This window comes from Prunus dulcis, chromosome 1, assembly GCF_902201215.1.
Source record: "Prunus dulcis chromosome 1, ALMONDv2, whole genome shotgun sequence".
Taxonomy (NCBI): domain Eukaryota; kingdom Viridiplantae; phylum Streptophyta; class Magnoliopsida; order Rosales; family Rosaceae; genus Prunus; species Prunus dulcis.
In genome coordinates, this window is record NC_047650.1 from 20,174,872 (window position 1) to 20,195,918 (window position 21,047).

Genomic DNA, 21,047 nt, shown 5'->3' on the forward strand with positions numbered 1-21,047 from the left:
TTGGAGAAAACATTTCATTTCGTACCTGCCAAAACATGCTACATGATTGTGCTTTTTATTTTTTATTTTTTAACCAAGCTAGGCCACCCATACCATTTTGTCTAGACAAAAGGCAAAACCTGTCGAAAGGTCCTGCCTTGCCGCCCACACCATGCCATGCCTACAATTTTTTTCACCTTGGAAACCTCCTCCTCCCACCACGTTGCCTTTTTCTTTTTTGCAGTCCCATCTCAACTAACTTCCATAGCAACTTTCACAACTGGAAAGAAGAAAAAAAAAGTGTTTTTTAGAAGAGAAGAGAGTTCCAACTCCAAGTCTTCCTCATAAGTTCCTAATCCAAAGAATAATGCAAGCCAATATAATGATTTCAATGTAATAATTATGGGGAAACCCATGATATAGAAACGTCCAATTGTAGGGTAATCTTGTTTGAATTTCAAGGTGAGTTTGCCAAATGTGTAATACTTTAATATAGTGGATGAAGATTCTAAATAAATGTAAAACAGGTAGGCGTGTATAGATAAGGGTCCCCCCATGTCACAAAATAGAAAGGGAAAAACTGATAGATAAGGGTATTGGGTCAAAATCACCTTTAGAATTCTGGTGTATTTTCTCTTCTTTCTTAACTTTCCTATGCGTACCTTTTCACCAAAAGAATCCCTTTTTTTTTCTGCTGGGGGTGTGCACCAAGAAGGCCATGGCCATGGGCCACTATTATATTCACATGCCCCGTCCCTCCTCTATAAGTTTTAGACATCTCTCCTTGTTTGGTTTCTTGTTTGCTCAGTTGCCCATGCTCTTGTGGTAAGTTTTATGTTTGGCCCTACAATATTTTAGTTACAGTCCTTCAACAAAACCTGCTGCGCGTGCTAAGTGCCATGGACCGCATGAGAGAGAGAGAGAGAGAGAGAGATTGTGGGGTTGGGATTTTAAAGCCTCCCAACGGCCATTTTACAATGTTCCATCTATGAGATGACAAAACCAAATTTATTTGTTTTTCTTTCCTAGAACCAGTAATTAAAGTGAATGGTTAGGTAACGTTAACTTAGAGCTAGAAAATAACTAAGTAGCCCAATGAAGAGCGTTACCATCACTGGTCGATTTGTGCATGTAGGTGAATTCTGATTGTCGATGCATTGGTAGGCTGTCGATGCGTTGGTAGGGGCCTTATTCTTGGACAATATTTGCCCTCACGTCAAAACAATTTCACAGGCCATTACGTCCAGTTCAGTTATCATATGTATAATTTCAATGCAGAACGTAATTTTTGAACATAAATTGTGAGAATATTGCAATGGCAATATTCAACTGCCTCCATGTTAAGTCAGACTCTCAGAGAGTACGTGGGGAAAAAGCTGTCAATGGTCAACTTTCCAGACTCCTTGTCTCAAACCAGAAAGAGCCGTTAAAGATAGTGGACTTCACGATATGGGCCATTCTTATATAGTGCTTCAAAAACAGAGTGCAACCTAAATGATCAAGTTTCAAACAAATATACACAGAAGCTTCAATCCAAAGATATCAGTTGATATTGTTTGATTTATCAAATGTTGGAAATGATAATCTTGGTGGTAATCTCTTTTTGGAGAACTCTATGCTGCGAGGTTGCCAATGATCATAGCAGATATTAGATACAATTTTAGATTAGCTCCAATGATATCAGAATTCAAATCAGAAGGAAAAATAAAAGGCATATTTGAGATTCGATTTTGTACAATTGTAATGAACACTGACAGCAACAGAGTCTCTTTGAAAGCACAAAGTTTAAAAAATAAAATAAAAAAGGGTACCCCTCGATTGTGAATATGTTAATAACCGGTGCCCCGTGTTGGGCAGAAGTTCAGATGGAAAATGCTTCAACAAAACCAATTAACACAAATAAATGAAGCAAAAGGAAAAATGCATACAACAGCACATACATCTAAGAGATCTTTACTATCAAGCATAGCTTCTTCACCGTGGAGCGGATTTCTGTGCAATAGGCGTGGAAGGGTCTTGATCGATTGCCTTGCGGGATTCTTCCCACAGCCGGTGCTCAATTCCCAATTTCCTGAGTTCCATCAGCCCTTCCTCGACTGATAAAAAGAACTCATATAAGCAAAACTGCCATATTGAATCTCAAATAGAATGCATTGATTTTGTGTGCAAGGACCACGTGTGCTGATAAGAGAAATACAAAGAATCTATTGTGCCTAAGATTTTCTTGAAGGATTTATGCGAGGGAATTTCAAAGAGCACCATTGAGTATGCAAGACCAGTGAAAATCCCCAATGGGAAACAGGAAAAAAACAAAAAACAAAAAACAAAACAAAAACATAAATATAAAAAATGAGAACTAAAATTGATGTTCAGGCAATTTTCTTCCAAGATAGCAACTCCACCATCGTTAAACTCAGTGAAACACAAAATTCTTGCCAGCAAACTAAAACTCACCATCAACAGCGTCATGTGATGTGGGTGAATGCCTGCTGCGGTTAATCCAAAACTGAACTCTTTCTTTGGCAATCTCCTCCTCTATACCATGAACTTTGGCTCTTCTCCAAAAATAAGTAAGCCATGCCTATGACAGTTGGATATATTCAAAATAATTGCATTAACATGATATAAATAACTTGTCCTTGTGAAAAACAAATGCATAGACTAATATGTTTATTGTACCAAAAGAAAGATAATGACTATTAAGTTTGAAGATTATGTATGATAAGAGACTACTTGAACCATGTGACATAAACCATATTATTAAGTTGGCTACAATTCAAATGCCTGTGTCAGTTGACTAACAAACTGGAATATTTCTAATTAATAGGCTAGAAACCATATTATTAAGTTGAAAATTTCAGCCACATAGTTTGCTCAAAATAACATCCGTTAAAAGAGAAGTTCAGCATTTTAAGTGCACATATAATTTCGTACATACAACTGAAGATGGACATTTAACTACATACATATACACAAATAAGCATGTTTCGAAATCAATAAGATGCAAAGACAAATAACTCAAACTGAAATTTCAAACCTCCTTAAAAAGTACATCCTCAGACTCCTCTGGACTCAACTCTGCAAGAAAACAACAATATCTGTATCACATTCATATCATTACGACAAACAATTTTGGAATTCTATCAATCATAAAATAATGACATATAAACTGAAGAACTTGTTGATTAGGATCACACAATGCTTAAAAAAGGAAAGAATTAATGACTGTCAGGACACAGTTTCTGGTTAATGCATATCTTGTCAAGCTAATTTGATAAGATGCTGATGTATGATGAATTTTCCCTATTCCATAATGTAGTAACAGTTTCAAAAGTTTTATTTTTTCTTGTCAAATATGGTAAATTATGGATCACCTTACGATTCACTATCTGAAAAAAGAAAGACGTACCAATAGCCTCCATAAACTTTGGGTCAGCAGGTGATTTGATATCTGATAACAACAGTATGTATCAAAACACAATAGGAATGTTGGATGATAGCAAACATTGGAAGAAAAGGGAACCAGACAGGTCAACATGTTATAGAAATACAATGCATACCTGAAAAGGATAGCCGACTAGAGTTTGGACGCCGTTGCTGGGCCAATGCAAGCACAATAGCCTCCTCAACCTTCATTGTAGCAACATCATTAATTAAACACAGAAAAAAGAAAAATCAGCAGATTCACGAAGAAACAACAGTAGAGCAAACGGTGTGCCTGAGTTGGAAAATGACATCAGAAAAAACAATATATAAGAATAAAATAAGATGAGCAATGCATTAGAATGGAACCTTCAAGGACGCAAGCTCCTTCAATCCCATTTCAACTGCAAGCATACTCTCAATGTTTCCTTCTCCAGTTAAATCATTCAAGTCTTGAACAAGTTTGTTTCTCTTCTCGAGATCATCATAACCTGTTCAACATAAGAATTAGAGCCTGCAATAAGTCCAATGAAATTTTCCTGTCACTGAATATAAGAAAACAAATATATATACTAAAAAAAAAACTCTGTTATGATGATTACTAGCCTTTTTCCCAGGATTCCTCCTTAGCCTTTTGTCCTGCAGAAATGACAACCTCAAATGGAAGAGGAGCTAGTGATGACCAGTATTCGTACTTAGTTACTGCAATATCTGCACAAATACCTACGAGGCATAACAGAAATTGTTTAAAGCTGAACCAAAGATGATACGCAAGTATCATAAAAACCTATTGTGCAAGCAAAAGCTTTGACAACTTAAGAGATTGCTCTCCTTTTATTGTGTTGTAACTCTAGCTAGCTGTTAAATAGGTGAACTGCTTGTTCACCTCCATTGTATTACTTTTCATTTTGTTTCCTATGGAACAAAATGCAAGCAAAAGCAAACAAAAACCAAATATCAATGAGTAATTAATTTGAAAAGAAATAAACATATAAAAGTACCACGAGTTCCTTTCTTTATGCTAGAAATTACGACATAGTATACCATGCATTGCAGCTAAGCCCCAATTGCGTGCAAGCCAACACCTCTTGAGAACTACTTCTTCCTGAAGTACAGATATACCAAATAATAAATCCCCAGATGGCTACTCATATGCTCTATGCAAGAGTGCATATACTGAATAATTAATCACCAGATCACTATTATAGGCTCCATGCAACTATGCATACACATACCATTTCTTCCTGAGTCAATATCATTCTTTGTGTCATTAGTCGTAGGGATTTCACTTCAGATTCAGCTCCATCAAGTTGTTGCATAACAACTGCACTTGCTTCTTTTGCTTTCTGATTCAAACAAGAAACACTACACTATCAAATTGCATGCCACATTTATATTTGGTTATGCATCAGACTTGGATTTAGCAATTCCTTTTAGCAGATTGACAATGCCAGCATGGTAGCATAAGTACCTCGACTTCAGACCGAAGAGATGCAGCCTCTGTATCTACCTCATCCTTTGACAGTTTTGCATCTTTAAATGCAACCTATAACAATATAAAAAACTCATTAGACGGTCTTTCTTTAAATTAAAAAAACAAATACAAATTAAAGCACATTATGGTTTAGTAAACTCATGGTAGACCTTCGATACCAGCAAAACATTTCCACTCATATAGTGACCTATGAACAATTGTAAGTTGATTGACTCGTATTTAAGGTAAGATAAAGAGCATCTCAAGTTTACTTAATTACCTCCTTTTGTCGCAAGGCAGCTTCCTTTCTGCAAAGCAGGGACAGATAATGTCAATATCACCCAAGAAAAATGAGAAGGAAAGGTGCATGCATGAAAATTATTTGAACTTTAGTACACCTGCTCAAGAATTTAGCATCCAAAGACACACCTTCTCCAAACCCAGCAACCTGAAGACTCAGAAAAATATAGAAAATTCGTAATTAATGATAAGCACACTCTTATACATTATGAAGCACACCATAATAGCAAAACAATTACCTGCTTTTCAAGTTCCCTAACTCTAGCATTGGCTTCATCGCATCTCTCTTCTTCCTGTCTGAGCTGTAAGATAAATTCCAGAATGGAATAAATTACAGATAGATTATATTAAACTAATTACTTAGTTAAGAAAATACAAGGACAAAATCTTGCACCTTATCAAGAATATTCTCATGCTCTTCTTGTAGTATATCGAGCTGCAGGGTAAACAGTTATTCCAAATACAACTTCAAGGATAGGAAATAGAAAACGATATGCTTATTTATCTTAAAGAGGATACAAATGACACATATCCAAGTGCATTTAAACTCAAATGGATGTAATTCATGTGCATACTTCATCATGAAGTGCAGAAGCCTCTCGATGATCTCCCGAATCTTTTGCTTTGAAATGTCCCATTTCTGATAAAAATCTGCAATTCATTCCCACCCATTATATCCAGTATTGTTAATCATATAAACTTTGTCAGTCAAGCTAACACAAAATATGTATTTAACAGAATTACTGCTGATTGCAAGGATTGGCTCTGGTAGAAACAGAAAAGGTACATAAAACAATTCAAATTATATTAGTTAGTCTGAATGTGTGAGTGTGTGGGGTTAATCAAGCCTTAAAAATGACCTTATTAGCAAAACATTGGGCTGCTTACGTAGTATGCGTGTATTCAAAAGCTTGAAAAATAATGACAGTGAAAACTAAGGTAAATTACGAGATGAGCAAAAACACTAATAGAATGCAAAGAAAGTATACTATAGCCTATTCCTACACCTTTTAGATACATGTAGTATATAGTAACGGCAGACCTTCAATTGTTCAATTATATAAATGACACGAGAAAGAAGATTGTTTACCGATTCTCTTTTTTCCTATTATTGGTGGGAGGGTCCAATGGTGGCACGGAAGTTGCAGTCCTAAGTGATGTTCTACTGGGTGGTGCCAATGGAGGTGCTGCACGGAGAGACATTGATGGCCTTCCAGTTGATGTTGAGCGAACCTGTGGAGTTTCCTCTACAGGGTTTTGTGCTAACTAATCAAATATCAGAAAAGGCAATCAGCCCTCCACATTGAAACCAAAACCTCCCCAACCATTCAAACCACCAGTTCATAGACACACACATCCCTTCCAAAACCAACCAAAAAAAAGGGCTTAGCCGGTTAAACTCACAGTCAATCAACTATTGGACTCAGTAAAATCCTCAAAATCCAGAAAAGATCCTAAATTTCTCAAAAATAAACTAAACTCACCAAAAAAAAAAAAAAAAAATCATATTTAAACTCAAGAGCAGAATTTGACATAATTGAGAGAAAATCAGAATACAAAGAGCAATGTGGCACCAGAACTTTCAAGTACAAAGAGCAACTAAAATCCACATTATGTTCTTCTGCCTCAAAAACTCAAGCTTTCACTTCAACCAACTCATTTAACTACTAATTAATTACTATACCACAGACAAGTTCCAATTTTGAAAAACTCAGGTGAAAAAAAATACACACATAATTGAGAGCTCAGAGATTTACCGCCGCGGGCGAAGGCGATCTAGTAGTGGTCCTGGAAGACGGAGCTACAGGCTTAGCACCAGGACTGTTGACATTTCTTGACAGAGAGAGTGGCGGCGGAGCACTGTATCGAAATCCGAGGTCGTCCTCTTCGTCGTCGTCGTCGTCGGCGGTCTGAGAGGCCATGACCTGAGCGAGACGCTGAGCCGCGGCCTTGGCGGCAAAATTCTGAGTGCGTTTGATGTTGGAGATGCCGCTGGCGGAGGATGACCGAGCGTGGTGACCACGCACCGGAGACATTGCCGGAGATGTGGCGCCGCCGAGAGTGGTGCTAGACTCGCTCGTCCATTGGCGGGCGTAGACCGGACTGTCGGTTCGTCTCCGGTCCATATAGTGTCAGTTAGTTAGTTAAATATAAATATAGGCAATGGGCACCTAGATCGTCGGTTTGCAGAAACGTAGACAGGAAGGCTCCAAGTTCGGAGCTTTAAGCTGAGACTGAGGAGAAAGAGAGAGAGACAGAGAGAGATTTTTGGGTCTCCTTGGACAGACCGCTGTCTGTAAACTCTACTATACGCTAGTAAGAGGGTGCCTTTTTTTGGTCCAAGTGTGATTTTGGTAAAACTAGAGTAAATAAGGGTGATTAATTATGGTAATGTTGGGCTTGATTTTGGAAATCATGATAATTAGATTGAATATGCAGTTTTATGTTTGGTTTGGAATTTGAGATATTATGTTACATACTATAACCCCCAAGTAGAGAAATACTAGCAACTTTCTTTTTTGGACATTTTCCTTTCTCTTCATGACATGTGTTACTTTTTTTACACTTAAAACAATGTCATTAATACATTAAACAATGTATGTTTTCTTTTCCAAATATACCCTTGTTAAATGCATTGGACAAACTAACTTTTATTTCCACCTTGTTAAAAAATTAAAAGACAATTTCAAAATCTTCCACAAAATTAACGTCAGTTTTTTTTTTAATAAAAAAAATTTTGTTTACTACTTTTTTCTGTGTGGGAAAGGAGAACAGATTTTGAGGTATGGATTGAAGGAGGAGAGTGAGAAGTACAGTGCACGGTGGGTTTTGGCTTGGAGAGGAATGAGATATGCTGTAATGGATGGAGAGAGAGAGGTATGGATTGAAGGAGGAGAGTGAGAAGTACAGTGCACGGTGGGTTTTGGCTTGGAGAGGAATGAGATATGCTGTAATGGATGGAGAGAGAGAGAGAGAGAGAGAGAGAGAGAGAGAGAGAGAGAGATGCTGGAGTGGGTTTGGGTTTTCATTTTTTTTTTTCCTGTTTCTTTTTATCTTTTAACTTTTTTAACCAATTAGAATGTTCATTAATTTAAAAAAATATTTATCTGTATTTTTTTTAAATTCCATAATTTTTAACGATTTTATTACAAAACTTATTTTTGAAACCAAAAAAAGTTTTTTTTAGGGAAATATACTTCGTTTTTATTTTCAAATATTTATTTAATTGAACTTTTAATGTTTATTTTTTAAATTTAATTGTTTAAGTTGTAAATTGAAGAAAATATAAAGTTGAGTTAATAGATTTAATAAGGGTAAATTTGGGAACAAAAGATATATTGTCTAATGCATTAATGTCATTGTTTTAAGTGTAAAGAAAATAACACATGTCATGAGGACAAGGGAGAAGGTCCAAAAGAGAAAGTTAGAGATAAGATTGCTAGCATTCTCCCACCTCAATATTATAAATTTTAGTCCAAAAAAAAATACATTGGATTAATTACATTTTAGCAATTTTTTTGGGTCGTCTAATAACATTTTACCTGCCTTTAGCAGGTCCGATTTAGTTTAGAATTTTAGAAATCAATTCATAATATCAAAACAATGAGTGACTGCCAAATCGAAACTGTCCTTCTTTTTTTTCTTTTTTTTTAAGTTACTGTAGTCCTTGCGCCTATTTTTCGTCCTCAAATTTTCCTTCCCTTAAATTCTTCTTAGCTACCACCACCAACTAAAATTAGAGATCTCCCTCCCTTCTCTTCAATTGTCTTTCTCACCGCCATTGTGTTGTCATCGTTATCATTTGAAAATCTCTTTTCTTCTCGACACATCTCAAACTGTGGAAACCGAACTGAACTCATTTATTAGCGTATCGACAATGATCAATGTATACTTTTAGCAATTAGACTCGATATCTATAAAATAGAATTATCGATATAATTAATTTCGAGCAAAATATTGACTTGGTTATAAGGAATTTGTAGCTCAAATTTGAACCTAATGGAGAAGTGAATCTTACATGAGAATTCACTTTAGCAAAGTTAAAAAGAAAGCCAATTGGACTCCCCTCTAGTACTAGCTAGTACTATACTCCTCTAGTTATAAACCAAAAATACCACAATGGCTGCCCGACATCAAGAAACAGATCTAAGCCGCAGCAATCCCGGGTCTACGAAAGAAAGCAAACAAGGAAATGAACAAGAAGCCCCGTACCATAGGAAAACATCAACAAGAGATTAAAACAAACGCGGCAAAAGCATATCAAAAGTTAACCACTACGAGTAGGTTTTGAGTTTGAGTATAACACCGTCACATAGTGTTAGTAATATCTAAGAAATCAGACATTAGCAAAAAAATTTGGTAAGGTGAACATTCAAATTTACTAAGAAGCTTCATTCTTTTTGGTCAAATACTAAGAACCTTCATATGTATGATGATAATAGATAATGTATGTTTAAAATTGAAAAGTTATCCGATTAATCATGATCAAGAGCCAGTGCATCCAGTGAGCCTTCCAAGGAAAGAAGGCCCTTTGGACTTGGACAATGAAAACTGAGATTGGTTTTGCCTTTTGAGATCATCGGCCTTATGCCCTGCGAGAGGACTCTTCAACCTTTTGTTCTCATCCCTCAGCTTCTGAATTGTTTCATTCTGGTACTTGTTTCTCCTTATCAACTCAGCCTGCTGCTGAATATTTTCATCTATGAGTTCTGAGATCTTTTCGTCCCACATTTTCTCACCATCGGATTCTTCATAGGATTCTTGGTCTGTCTCAACCTGTGTCTTCAAAGCCTTGACTTCCTTTTCACACTTGTGGATGGTTTGGACTTTCAAGGAGTGTAAGGAAGAAAATGATCTCAGATGGGAGGCTTGAATTAGTTCAGACCTAAGCTGATCATACTTCTCAGCGAGCGAACGGTGCGACTTGTAGAAGTCTTCTAGCAAGTTTATCAGCGTAGGTTTTCTTTTGTAGAACATCTCAGCCCTCTTTGCAAATGAATCTCCATCTTCTTCTATAATATTTAGCATGAGCTTAGTCTTCTCGTTCAAATCTGCAAAAATATATCACATCTCTGTGTGGTTAGAATTCACTCCTTCATTTGGGTGACATATCATGTAACTGAAATCAAAATCCCATTCAGTTATCCTGCTATTAGAATGTGAATATTATGCTCCCCACGGTTGATAAACGGGGCAAGATCAAAGTTTGTACAATATCGAAACGACCGAAAAACTGTATGATGAGCCATGCACATTTGCACCATGAAGAACTGAATTTTAAGCATGCAAGAAATCATCCAAATCCAAGAATTCTAATGTAAATATAGAGACGGGAGGAAACAAAGAAAATAATCTGTGTGCATAATGTAACAAATCAAACGTGCAAAAACTAATGAACTTCGGGCGGGGTACTGGAAACCCTAGCCTAGATGGGGATTGAGGAAGATGAAAAGGTAGAAACCTGAGAGAGTAGCTTCAAGCCACTGAGATTGATGGGGATGATTATGGCTATCCCACCACCATGAAAAAGCGGCAGCCTGGTCTTCTCTGTTCGCCTCTATTGAACCCATCGTCTTCTACACAATAAAACCTTCTCCCTCCACTGAGGTTTTGTTTCTGCTGGGGGCACTATGTATATATAAGCTATATATGAAACCCTGTTTCTTTGAATCTGTATTGACTTATAACACTCTCTGTCAATATTATCCTGATTTTCAGGACTTCAAAAAAAATAAAATCCCTCTAAAATACGACAACTTAATAGCGTTGAATCTTTAGAAACCCTCAAACTTCCCGTGGGCGCAAACTGTTCTTGAGTTTGAGTTTGAATTTAAACAGTCTTCTATGATTTTGAAAATGTTTCATAAGTTAAATTCCTCCTTTAACAAATGAATGCATTATACATGCGTTTAAAAAAAAAAGGTATTTGGCTAGAAATTTGACATATATATTATATTTAATCAAACTTTATAATTTTTTAAATTAATTTGGAATAATCAATGGGTTTTGATTTTGAACGAAATTGACAAGTCACAAGAAGTCTTTGTTATTTTTAGAAGTTAATTTATCGCATTAAATGTGAATCCCTTAGATTTTCACTGCCAATTTAAATGCAGATTCTTGAGAATTTAATGGCCCGTTGGAATAGAATGTGAGGTGATTGGGGATCACATAAAATAGACAAGAGGTTGATCCACATCCCTACTGATTTGATGCTAATTTCACTTTCCTCCTCATCCCAAGCTTCATCCCAAGCTCAGCTCGGGTCCACAGGTTTGGCCTCAATGGGAATTTATTATTTTCTTTGGGTTTCCCACCAACCAAACAAGTTTTAGGTAACCCATTGGGTTACTTTTCTATTCGGGTAAACCAGGCAGAAGTCCCCTACGAGTGACAAAAGTGGTAATCTCATTGAATTCTTGACAACTACCCCTCGTAAAAAGCCTCATAGAACTTTGGCAGTCAGCATCATTCAAAATTGATTGAGATTTCTGGGCAGAAAAAAAAAAACCCCCAAAAAAATGTAAAAAGAAAAGCATTCAGGTAGGATATTCTTGCCTACAGATATTGAAAAAGAAAGAAAAGTTAAGTCAGGCAGAAATTCTTTCATTGGATAATTTGTGTATTAAAATTCGTTTATTCAGGGTGTTTTCTTTTTGGCAAACCAATTTAATTAGGTCGGATGCAATAGTTCAATGAAAAGTTAGCTCAACCAGGCAACCATCACAAACCAGCCCGGTCATTTTCCCCCCAAAATGACCCGACTATATATCCAAGTACTTGCCTCGAGCTTTGAATGACCAATTCTCCCTTGCTAGCCCCCCACCCCAATATACAGTTTTCTATCCCCACATTTCTCTTCATGCCGTTGTCATCATCTACTGTAATTTACCTCCAAGTTCCAACCAGCATCACTTGGGTTTGTCTCTGGATTTCAATCTCTTATTTTACGTTTTGGATCTTGAAAACTTGCATTTTGTACACAATCCTTGTTCCCCCCAAGTGACTGGGATTTGTCAGGCAAGCAATCTCTCTTATTCAATAGGGAAACCCCTAATTTGATAGGGAAACAATCCTCAACGCCCAACCAGAACCACCAAGCTCAACCAGAGCTTCCCCACCTCATTCCTCTTCTGTAGATACAACCCATCATGAAGGCAAACTTTGGGGGCTCAAGGTTGATTCCCATGCTTAAGAAAACTGGCAGGCAATTTAATGTGCAACTGCCACTTCATGGGAGGAAAATGTGAATCAAAACAAGGCCAAGCAGGGTCAGGTTTAGGCTTGGCTGCTCCCAGCATGACCTAAGGGGTTGTTCCATCCCGGGGGTGATTCTTGATTCTCTGTTAATCAGTTTTAGTTTATCAAAAGGGTTAGGGTGGTGATTGTTTATGGTTTAATGGCAAAATCTTGCTCATTTGCCCTCCGATACAGCAAAGCCGATGCTTCCACCCTGGTTCATAATGGAAAAGAAAGGGCCATGTCAAATTCCAAAATCCAAGGAAATGAAAAATAAACAAATAAATAAGCAAAGATCTAATCTCTCACCAGCCAGGATGGACAACATATTTTCCAGAAGAAAGAGCCCAATTCACCTGATCAAAACAATTAATGTCATGCCTCAACTCAAAAGAAAGCAGAACAGGGGGAAGAAGGGAAAACACTGAAATAATATCTCTAAATAGTTCCCTTTTTTTTCTCTTTCCTTTTTTAGGGTTTTTTGGGAAGAGGCGATCGAGTTTTGGGTTATTCTTCTCTCTCTCTCTCTCTTTCTTTCTTTTTTTTCAGTTATCGAGAGTGAGGCTGGGTATACCTCACATAAGATATCTAAATAATCCCCCTAAATAATATTTCAAGTCTTAGAAGTTGGTTCTAATGGCAGAGCTTGTGAGAAACAGTACCTTGTCGGTCCCAAGGGAATTGGCAACTACATGGGTGACCTGGTCATCAATCTGGTTGGTACACACAGCACCAAACTGCTCAGCTGTCTGCCACAGAGGATGTAGGTGAGGTTTGACCTCACCAACTGGAAAGACCCTGCTAAATACTATACGACATCCGGCCAAAATCTTCCGTTGCTCAGAGGCTAGAATATTTCTAACATCTGCTTCATCTAGGGAGGAATGGGAGAAAAAGAGCTGATGTATCTTCTCAATAACCTATAGCCAGAACAACAGATAATTATGTATCCTCTTAAAAACCAAAAGAAGAAAATGAACAGATAATCAAGCAGAAAGATGTCCAATTATTTGCAATCTCAAAGAGTTGAACAGCATCCTCACCGCCAATGAGGATGCCAAAGTCCCATCTTCTTGTCTCTCATCATGATCAATCTCAAGAAGTGAAGGACCTAGAAGCCCAAATTGTCGTCTGCTACAAGGAAAGTAGGTATACCTGCAAAATAACAATACATAAGCATTGGGTAAAAAGGAAAGCAAGCCAATCAAAACACAAAGACAGTAAAGTTTATATCATAAATCAAGGAATGCTTACCGTTCTACAACTATCAAGTTCAGTTTGTTATGCGGCCAGACCCTCACAGAATCATCTATAATTACAACAGCTGATTCCATACCCAAAACTCCTTCAAGATCCTTACTCTTGGGAATCCTCTCATCACCATCTTCAGGGTCCCCATCATCGCCTCTAGAAATAACTCGTCCAGCAAAAAGGGCCCCAGTTGGATCTAGCACTTTTGCCATTTCCGTAGCATATAGCTTGTTCCCCATTGTGTAAAGATGCAACTCAAAAAGTTGACTAGCCTGATGTCCAAAGAGGCAACGCAATGACTCCACTTTCAAATAAACCAGAAAATCATAATTTATGCATAAAATTATATTCAAAATTACCTTCTCTAAAAAATTCCAGATCCCAGGCCGCAATTTGGTCCACATTCCCATATGATGAAATCGGAAGAGATGTCGCTGTGGTTTTTCACGATCCTGTTCTTCTTTCTTTCTCAAAATCTCATCATGTACTGGATCTACTTCAACAAACTGAAAAGGATAAACTAAGTTATAACAAAATTATAGAGGAAATACCCCTTTAGAACAACAGGCCACAAAAGACCAACTCCATACATCAACAAGACACTACCTTAGCTGAATTAAGAAGTGTATGATCTAGATCTAGGACAAGGCAGAGCTTGTGTGCTGCAAACATTTTCTTCTGTTCTTCTATCCTCCTTGTTCTCTCTCTCTGGATAGCAGCTTTTTGCTGGTCATCATATCCTTCAAACAGATGTTCAACATCTCCCCACATGACCGGCGAACGAGAGGGACCTGCTGCAGCTGCTTCAGAAGCAGAAATACTTTCCGGACGCTGCTCCTCAGGTTTCTGATCTATTCTCTCTGGCTTGATTGGAACTAGTTGGGAAGAAACACTCTGAGAAGCTATTGCTGGACTTGTTGATACATTAGAAACAGACATAATATCAGCAATATTTTTCAGACTCTTTGTGAATTGACGTGTAATGTCAGGGGCATCTAATGATTGTGAAGTCACTAGCTTCTTATCCGCCTGACCATTCAGATTATCCTTATTCCCCTGGATGGCCAACAATGGCGGTACAATATTTCTGAACTGCTCTTGTCCCAAACTCCCACTCTTTTGAAGTGCATTACCATGTAGAGCACGGCGAGGGTCGCGGGGTTTCATGCGGACTTTTCCGGACTCATCCTGCAAAAGTTGTAAATTATTCAAAATGCAAGGAGTTTCTGCATTACTTGTAATGGGGCTCATGAATAAATATAGCAAACAAAGAAATCTAACAAAACCTCCCACAGAAAAAATAAAAATAAAAATTTACAATATGTGACTAAAATAACGGAATTTGGGTTTACTGCCGAAGAAATTATTCTGAAATTCATATCTAACGAGTTATTAAAAAAAAAAAAAAAAACTGGAATAATCATAGAGATCATTAAAAGTAGGAAAAAAATTGCAAAGGAAGCACATGCTTAGCTCAATCTAGTTAGGTGAAGGGATATAAGTAAGCACTCACCATGAGAGCTTTTTGTGAACTAACGGGAAGTGTTCCTGCAGGTGTCTGCAAAATCCCTGAGGTCTTTGAAGGAACATTCCCTAATGCAGCTGATACCAGTATTGAACTTGAGCTTGTAGGATGCGTCATAGTTTTTGGAGGATCAGCAGACTTCTGCTGGGCTTCTGCAGCTACCCTTTGTTGTTGTCCCATCTTAAGTAAGTTTAACAGCATGGTTGGATTCACAGCGATATCTTTTAATAATTCAGGCAGGGAAGCCGTGCCTGCACCCATCAACGACACATGCTCATTTGCACTGTTTGGGCCATTGGTGTTGCCATCAACAGTACTAGGACTACTTAAAACCTTAACCACATTTCTGGGATCAGTTTCTGCATTCTCCACAGTCTGGTTCTTGCTATTTAAATGAGGTCCAACGCCACCAATGTCCTCCAACCAGCCACCACTTCCAGAAGCAGTTTTTGCATCCCCAACAATCCCTGAGTTTTCCAATGCATTCCTTTGCCTTTTTAATGCAGGACCATCAAATCTAGACTCCTCCAGGGGTTTTTGCTTTCTTGAGCTTAACGTTATAACAGAATCCACTTTAGGTGCACTATGCACTACTGTCGAGGGTTGTTGGTTAAGATTCAAGGCACCCATATCAGAATTGGCAAATCGAAGCCTGGGGTCTCTACTCTTAGCTGAAGCTTTTATGGTCATACTAGGCTCAGAATTCGGAGGGGCAGCACTTTTAGCAGTAGCCCGTCCTTGCATGCTGAGGCTGCCTACAGGGATAGGGGAAGGAGAAACAATTTGCCGTCCTGAAATAGGAGGACATGAAGTTCTTAAATTGCTAGCAGAAGAACTAGAAACCTCTCCACCAGTATCATCATCCCCATTACCACCGTCTTCTGAAGGGGTTGGACTTGGAAGTCTTTCACTCATGAGAAAAGAACTCCGATTAAACTTTTGTTGATAGGAAGATACAGCTTTAAGAGCTTCAGTTTCGTAAGAATGCAATCTAGAATCTTCTGCATTCAGTGCCACCCTAGCGGTAGCTGTATCTGACAATGATTTTACCATCCCATCAGCAACAACCAATGTGTTCTGAACGGGAAAACATGAAGGGGTTTCTCGTGTGGGCGAAGGAAGGCTATCTGCATCATGATCCTTGTGAAGGTCCAACAGGGGAAGCAGGACCCCTCTACCCTTTAAACTAGACACTCCTGGTCTTGGAACTTCAGACAACATAATTGGATTATTATGAACAACAGCAGAGTCTGAAGCAAAATTAGCTGAAGAAGTGAGTGCATGACTAGCATTTACAGCTGAAGCATCAGAATCCTTATTATTAACCTCACCAATAATCTGTATCTCATTCTCTTTAATACAAGCTTTAGTTCGGACTAAAACATCAGGGAAATCTACAGACGATATCATCACCCCTATCTGAGAAAAAACATAGAAACCATGTCAATACTTTCTGAAATATCAACAATTATCCTAAACTGATTACGCTAAAACAGCTAAAAGTTGCTGAGCTCGATTAAATAAAAGCTCACCTCTTTCATCTGCTCAGGGGAAAAAAGAGGAGGATCATTCTTCAAATCAGTCACTGAACTATCGATGTTCATATTATTGGAATTCAAAACACCATCTTTGGCTTCGCCAGCCGCAGCGTTTTCGTTATCTGCAGGCTCCGAATCCAAATCAATCTCACCCTCCTCCAACTCCCCTTCTTCCTTCTCAACATCCATTTCATCACCACTATCAACAATCACCACTTTATCCACTTCCTTCGCATTGCTCCTATCTTCTCTACTAGAAGAATTCACAGACAGCGAAGACGACGATCGCTTCAACTTTTCTTCGGAATCAACATCCATTACAAAGAGCTCATTGAGAGGTTTATTCTGTACGGCCTGAGCCCAAGCGAGGTTCACCAACCCGGAACCATAGCCCCGAAATCCAGGGTAGTTGTAGATGTCGCGCATCGTCCAAACCCTAGAAGCATCTCCACCATTAGATTTGGATTCCATGGGAGGAACCTTAGCTTCCTGCTTCTCCTGCTTAACAAAATCTTCTTCACTGATCTCCTCCACTGAAGTTGAATCGGAAATTTCACCTTCTTCTACATCTTCAACAACTTTGGCACTCTCATCTTTGCCCATCAGACCCCCTAGGGTTTCTTCGATTTCTTTGAAATTGTTCCACCCAGTACAATTAGATCCAGCAACGACCATAAATAGGTGTAAATTATTCAACTTCAACGAACACCCAAAAAGGATTTTCACGAAGTATTTATACAATCTCTTACAAAATTGAATTTTTAGGGTTTATTTTTTGTTCTTTTATCTTTTTTCTCTTCCAGAGATCTGAATATTAGCGCGGTAAATTAGATTGGATTAGAAGAAACAAAAAGAAGAGAAGAAGGATTGAATTTTTGTGTGGAAACTTTGGTTTCAGATCTGTTTGGCAGAGTTTTGAGATCGCGATCTTGGGTATTATTTACGATTCGGATCGAGAAGAGAAAAAAATAAAAGAAATACATAAAAATAAGAGGAAAGACGATGAGAGAGTAAAGAACGGGGATGAAGAGGGAGGAGTTTATAAGGACGAGGGAATCTAGCACACGGAAGAGTTTGAATCTGAGCCGTACACGTCATGAATCCGAAAAAGATACAGAGGGCCCTGGTGAGCTTTTTAATGACAAAAGCCATTTACCCCATTACGAAAGGAATTGGTAATTTAGTTGTGGTGGTGGAAGTTTTGTTTGTAATTTGACTCGTTTGTGGCTCATGACCTGGACTTTTGGATGGACGGGCCGCCCGAACACTATTTTCTCTTTTTGTTTTCCTTTTTTGCCCTCCTCTCAAGTCTGAAATTTCATGTGAATAGTTCAAACCCCATCAATACGTAGATGCAACTTGCATCCACTCCTTGTCACATCCTCAAATATTTGGCTCATTTTACCTTTAATTGCTTTAATTTCCTCAAAAAGTAATCGAAATTAAAGAAAAATAATAAAGCTCTCCATCCCCTCTTTTTTCTTTTTTATATTACCAAGTCTTTTAGTGATCCGATTTTTATTTAAATATGATACGGAAAGCTATATATGAGTCATAATTCAATCATGACCTAAATTTGATAGTTTGTACTAATTAGATTTCTATCCAAATACGATGTCGATTGAGCATAATTCTTTTTTCTTAAATAATGATTTTTTTTTTTTTTTGGTAAAAAGGGTGCCGAAGCCTAAACAACACAAAAAGAACTAACAACAACCATCCTTGGACTAGCCAAGTTTCTGGCATCAGTAGCAAGAAGCTCAACAACCACACCAGGCGCTAAATCCAAAACATGCAAACCTAAGGGAAGATCATGGCTCATAGAAGCCAAAGAATCAACAAAGAAATTCTGTTCTCGAAAAATATGCTTGACAGAACAGCACCACTCCTTCTGAATCACCAAATAGCAGCATTTGATAATGCTAAAAAGAAGATGAGTATGACTAGTAGGATTTTGTAACAGAACCACAGCAGACTTAGAATCATATTCAACCTCCACACTTCGAAACCCAGCTTCCCAAGCTAAATGGAGCCCCCAAAAAATACCCCATAACTCAGCCTCAATCATTGACCCAACACCCAAATTAACAGAAAAACTTTTAATCCAATTACCAGCACGATCTCTTAACAGACCCCCAGTTCAAATGAAACCAAGAGCATGCTTTCGACTACCGTCAGAACTAACCTTACAACTCCCTGGCAAAGGGGCTTGCCAATGAAAATAAACTACACCCTGATGAAGAGGAACAGAGATAGACTTAGTGGTTATAAGCCAATCCTTAACATACTGCAGAATCACTTGCTACAGCTCAGAAGGAAGCAAAAAATCATGCTAAAAAACAAGCTTACATCGCCATTTCCAGATGAACCAAAGGCTAATAGCAAACACCAAATTCCAAGCCAAACTAGTCATAAAAAGATCTCTTGGAATGCAAATTATGGAAGAGCCAATCATCAAAATTAGGATAAGAAACACTGGATTCCTCAAACCAACTATCAAACTGATTCCAAATTAAAAAGAAAGAACTACAACCTTTAAACAAATGATCAACATATTCGACTGGATAAATGCATCGAGGACAAGAAGCAGAAACTGCCATACCTCTACATTGCCTTTGAGCATTAGTAAAGAGCTTTTTATGACAAAGCACCCAAAGGAAGGTCTTAACCTTAGGAGAAAGCTGCAACCTCCAAATAAACTCTCATTGCCAATTAGAACCAGCCTCAACTGGACAAAACAGTTGATAGGCAAATTTCACAGAAAAATTTCCGTTAGAAGTAAACCTCCAAATGCACATATCAAGACCACTATCAATGAAACCATCATGAATACTAGTAATCATCAGCACAATATCAAGAGGAAGACACTCTTGAAAAAAAGCAATATCCCATAAACCCTTTTCCAAAAAATCACTCACATTCAATGGAGCATTTCCTTAGATAAATCAATGAGGGCATAATTTATAAGAGCACCATAACCCAGCCAAACATCAATCCAAAATAAAATGGAATCACTAAAACTTACTCTCCATTTAACACCAGAGGGAAGAAGCTTAGCACCAAACAACACACCCCTCCAGCTGCTAGAGCAACTATGAAACTGATGCTCATTAGCAGATACATATATCATAGTGTTTTAAATATTTAACCTTAAGAACTTTGGCCCAAAGCCCTTGTTCATTATGAAGAAGTCTCCAACCAAATTTAGCCAATAAAGCTTGATTCATCCAAGCAACATTCTTCACTCCCAAACCACCAGCACACTTAGGCTTACACACAGTTTCCCAATTCACAAGATGCACCTTAGCCTTATCAAAGGCATGCCCCCAAAGGAAATTCTTATTTAACTGATCCAGCTTGTTACAAACAGAAGCAGGCAACATAGCAATTTGCATATAATATATAGGAATAGCAGAGGTGACTGATTGCAATAACGTGAGCCAACCAGCCATAGACAAAGTGTGGCTTTTCCAATAAGAGAGGCTTTTTTGGACTTTATCAATAATTTCTTAATAAGTATCTTTGGTAACTCTAGTATGAATTAAAGGAACTCCAAGATACTTACCAAGATTATCTGATAAAGGAGAACCACTAATATAGGCAATATTCTGAGCCAAAACAGGACAAGTATTAGGGGATACACAAACCATAGACTTTTCAAAATTGACATTCTGACCAAAAAGGGAGCAAAAATCATCCAAACACCACTTCATCACTAAAGCCTGCTCTATAGAGGCCTTCCCAAACAAAACCAAATCATTAGCAAAAAATAAATGAGAGACAAAGGGCCCTCCTAGGCAAATCTGCATAGCTTCCAACTTTGGTCAAGAACTTTTTGCTAGATTATATGGGAGAGCTTTTCCATTCACAGAACGAAAATGGAAGGAGAAAGAGAGTCTCCTTGTCGTATACGACACTTAGGAGAGAAATCAGTTGTTAACTCACCATTTAAAATAGCTTTATACTGCATATAGCTAATACAATGCATGATGAGCTCCAAAACTCTCCCCCTAATACCAATTTCACAAAGAACCTTTCTAATAAAAGACCAACTTAAACGATCATAGGCCTAAGAAAGATCAATTTTCCAAGCAATAAAACTCTTTTGTCCTTTAGCAATCTTGAACTTATGAAGCATCTTCTGAGCAATCACAATATTATCAACCATATATCTCCTTGGCACAAAACTGACTTGAGTGGGACTAACAATTTTAGTCATAAGAGGACGAAGCCTAGAAACTAAAATCTTATAAACCACTTTATAAAAAGTATTACATAAACTAATAGGCCTAAGTTGAGCCATATTAAGAGGCCTTTC

General features: G+C 37.8%; 3 protein-coding genes across 3 annotated transcripts; all 3 read right to left on the minus strand.

The window, feature by feature from the left end:
• Positions 1 to 1,665: 1,665 nt before the first annotated feature.
• On the minus strand, positions 1,666 to 7,507 carry LOC117615702 (coiled-coil domain-containing protein SCD2). The gene is made up of 17 exons (XM_034344837.1): positions 6,934 to 7,507; positions 6,267 to 6,442; positions 5,752 to 5,827; positions 5,571 to 5,612; positions 5,416 to 5,478; positions 5,275 to 5,324; positions 5,157 to 5,184; positions 4,874 to 4,948; positions 4,638 to 4,748; positions 4,447 to 4,507; positions 4,009 to 4,125; positions 3,772 to 3,893; positions 3,540 to 3,609; positions 3,389 to 3,430; positions 3,017 to 3,057; positions 2,434 to 2,560; positions 1,666 to 2,075 (listed from the first exon to the last, which is right to left on the minus strand). Exons 1-17 carry the CDS (start codon positions 7,300 to 7,302, stop codon positions 1,954 to 1,956), a joined length of 1,692 nt encoding a protein of 563 aa, XP_034200728.1. The 5' UTR covers positions 7,303 to 7,507; the 3' UTR covers positions 1,666 to 1,953.
• Positions 7,508 to 9,661: 2,154 nt separating this feature from the next.
• Positions 9,662 to 10,746, minus strand: LOC117616145 (protein NETWORKED 3A-like). Its single transcript, XM_034345372.1, has 2 exons — positions 10,638 to 10,746; positions 9,662 to 10,227 (listed from the first exon to the last, which is right to left on the minus strand). The coding sequence occupies exons 1-2, from the start codon at positions 10,744 to 10,746 to the stop codon at positions 9,662 to 9,664; spliced, it is 675 nt and encodes a 224-aa protein (XP_034201263.1).
• Positions 10,747 to 11,766: 1,020 nt separating this feature from the next.
• On the minus strand, positions 11,767 to 17,880 carry LOC117612130 (RNA polymerase II C-terminal domain phosphatase-like 3). Its single transcript, XM_034340879.1, has 9 exons — positions 16,724 to 17,880; positions 15,180 to 16,610; positions 14,273 to 14,854; positions 14,026 to 14,172; positions 13,670 to 13,938; positions 13,459 to 13,570; positions 13,078 to 13,335; positions 12,725 to 12,771; positions 11,767 to 12,629 (listed from the first exon to the last, which is right to left on the minus strand). The coding sequence occupies exons 1-9, from the start codon at positions 17,402 to 17,404 to the stop codon at positions 12,566 to 12,568; spliced, it is 3,591 nt and encodes a 1,196-aa protein (XP_034196770.1). The 5' UTR covers positions 17,405 to 17,880; the 3' UTR covers positions 11,767 to 12,565.
• Positions 17,881 to 21,047: the final 3,167 nt, after the last annotated feature.

Coding starts and splice junctions, on each gene's coding strand:
- LOC117615702 (XM_034344837.1), bottom strand. CDS start 7,302: ATGGACCGGAGACGAACCGACAGTCCGGTCTACGCCCGCCAATGGACG. Junction 5,479..5,570: donor ATGAGAATATTCTTGATAAG/GTGCAAGATTTT, acceptor TTTATCTTACAG/CTCAGACAGGAAGAAGAGAG. Junction 3,894..4,008: donor GGAGGAATCCTGGGAAAAAG/GCTAGTAATCAT, acceptor TATGTTGAACAG/GTTATGATGATCTCGAGAAG.
- LOC117616145 (XM_034345372.1), bottom strand. CDS start 10,746: ATGGGTTCAATAGAGGCGAACAGAGAAGACCAGGCTGCCGCTTTTTCA. Junction 10,228..10,637: donor GCTTGAAGCTACTCTCTCAG/GTTTCTACCTTT, acceptor ATATTTTTGCAG/ATTTGAACGAGAAGACTAAG.
- LOC117612130 (XM_034340879.1), bottom strand. CDS start 17,404: ATGGTCGTTGCTGGATCTAATTGTACTGGGTGGAACAATTTCAAAGAA. Junction 13,336..13,458: donor CTTTGGCATCCTCATTGGCG/GTGAGGATGCTG, acceptor TTCTGGCTATAG/GTTATTGAGAAGATACATCA. Junction 12,630..12,724: donor TATGTTGTCCATCCTGGCTG/GTGAGAGATTAG, acceptor ATTATGAACCAG/GGTGGAAGCATCGGCTTTGC.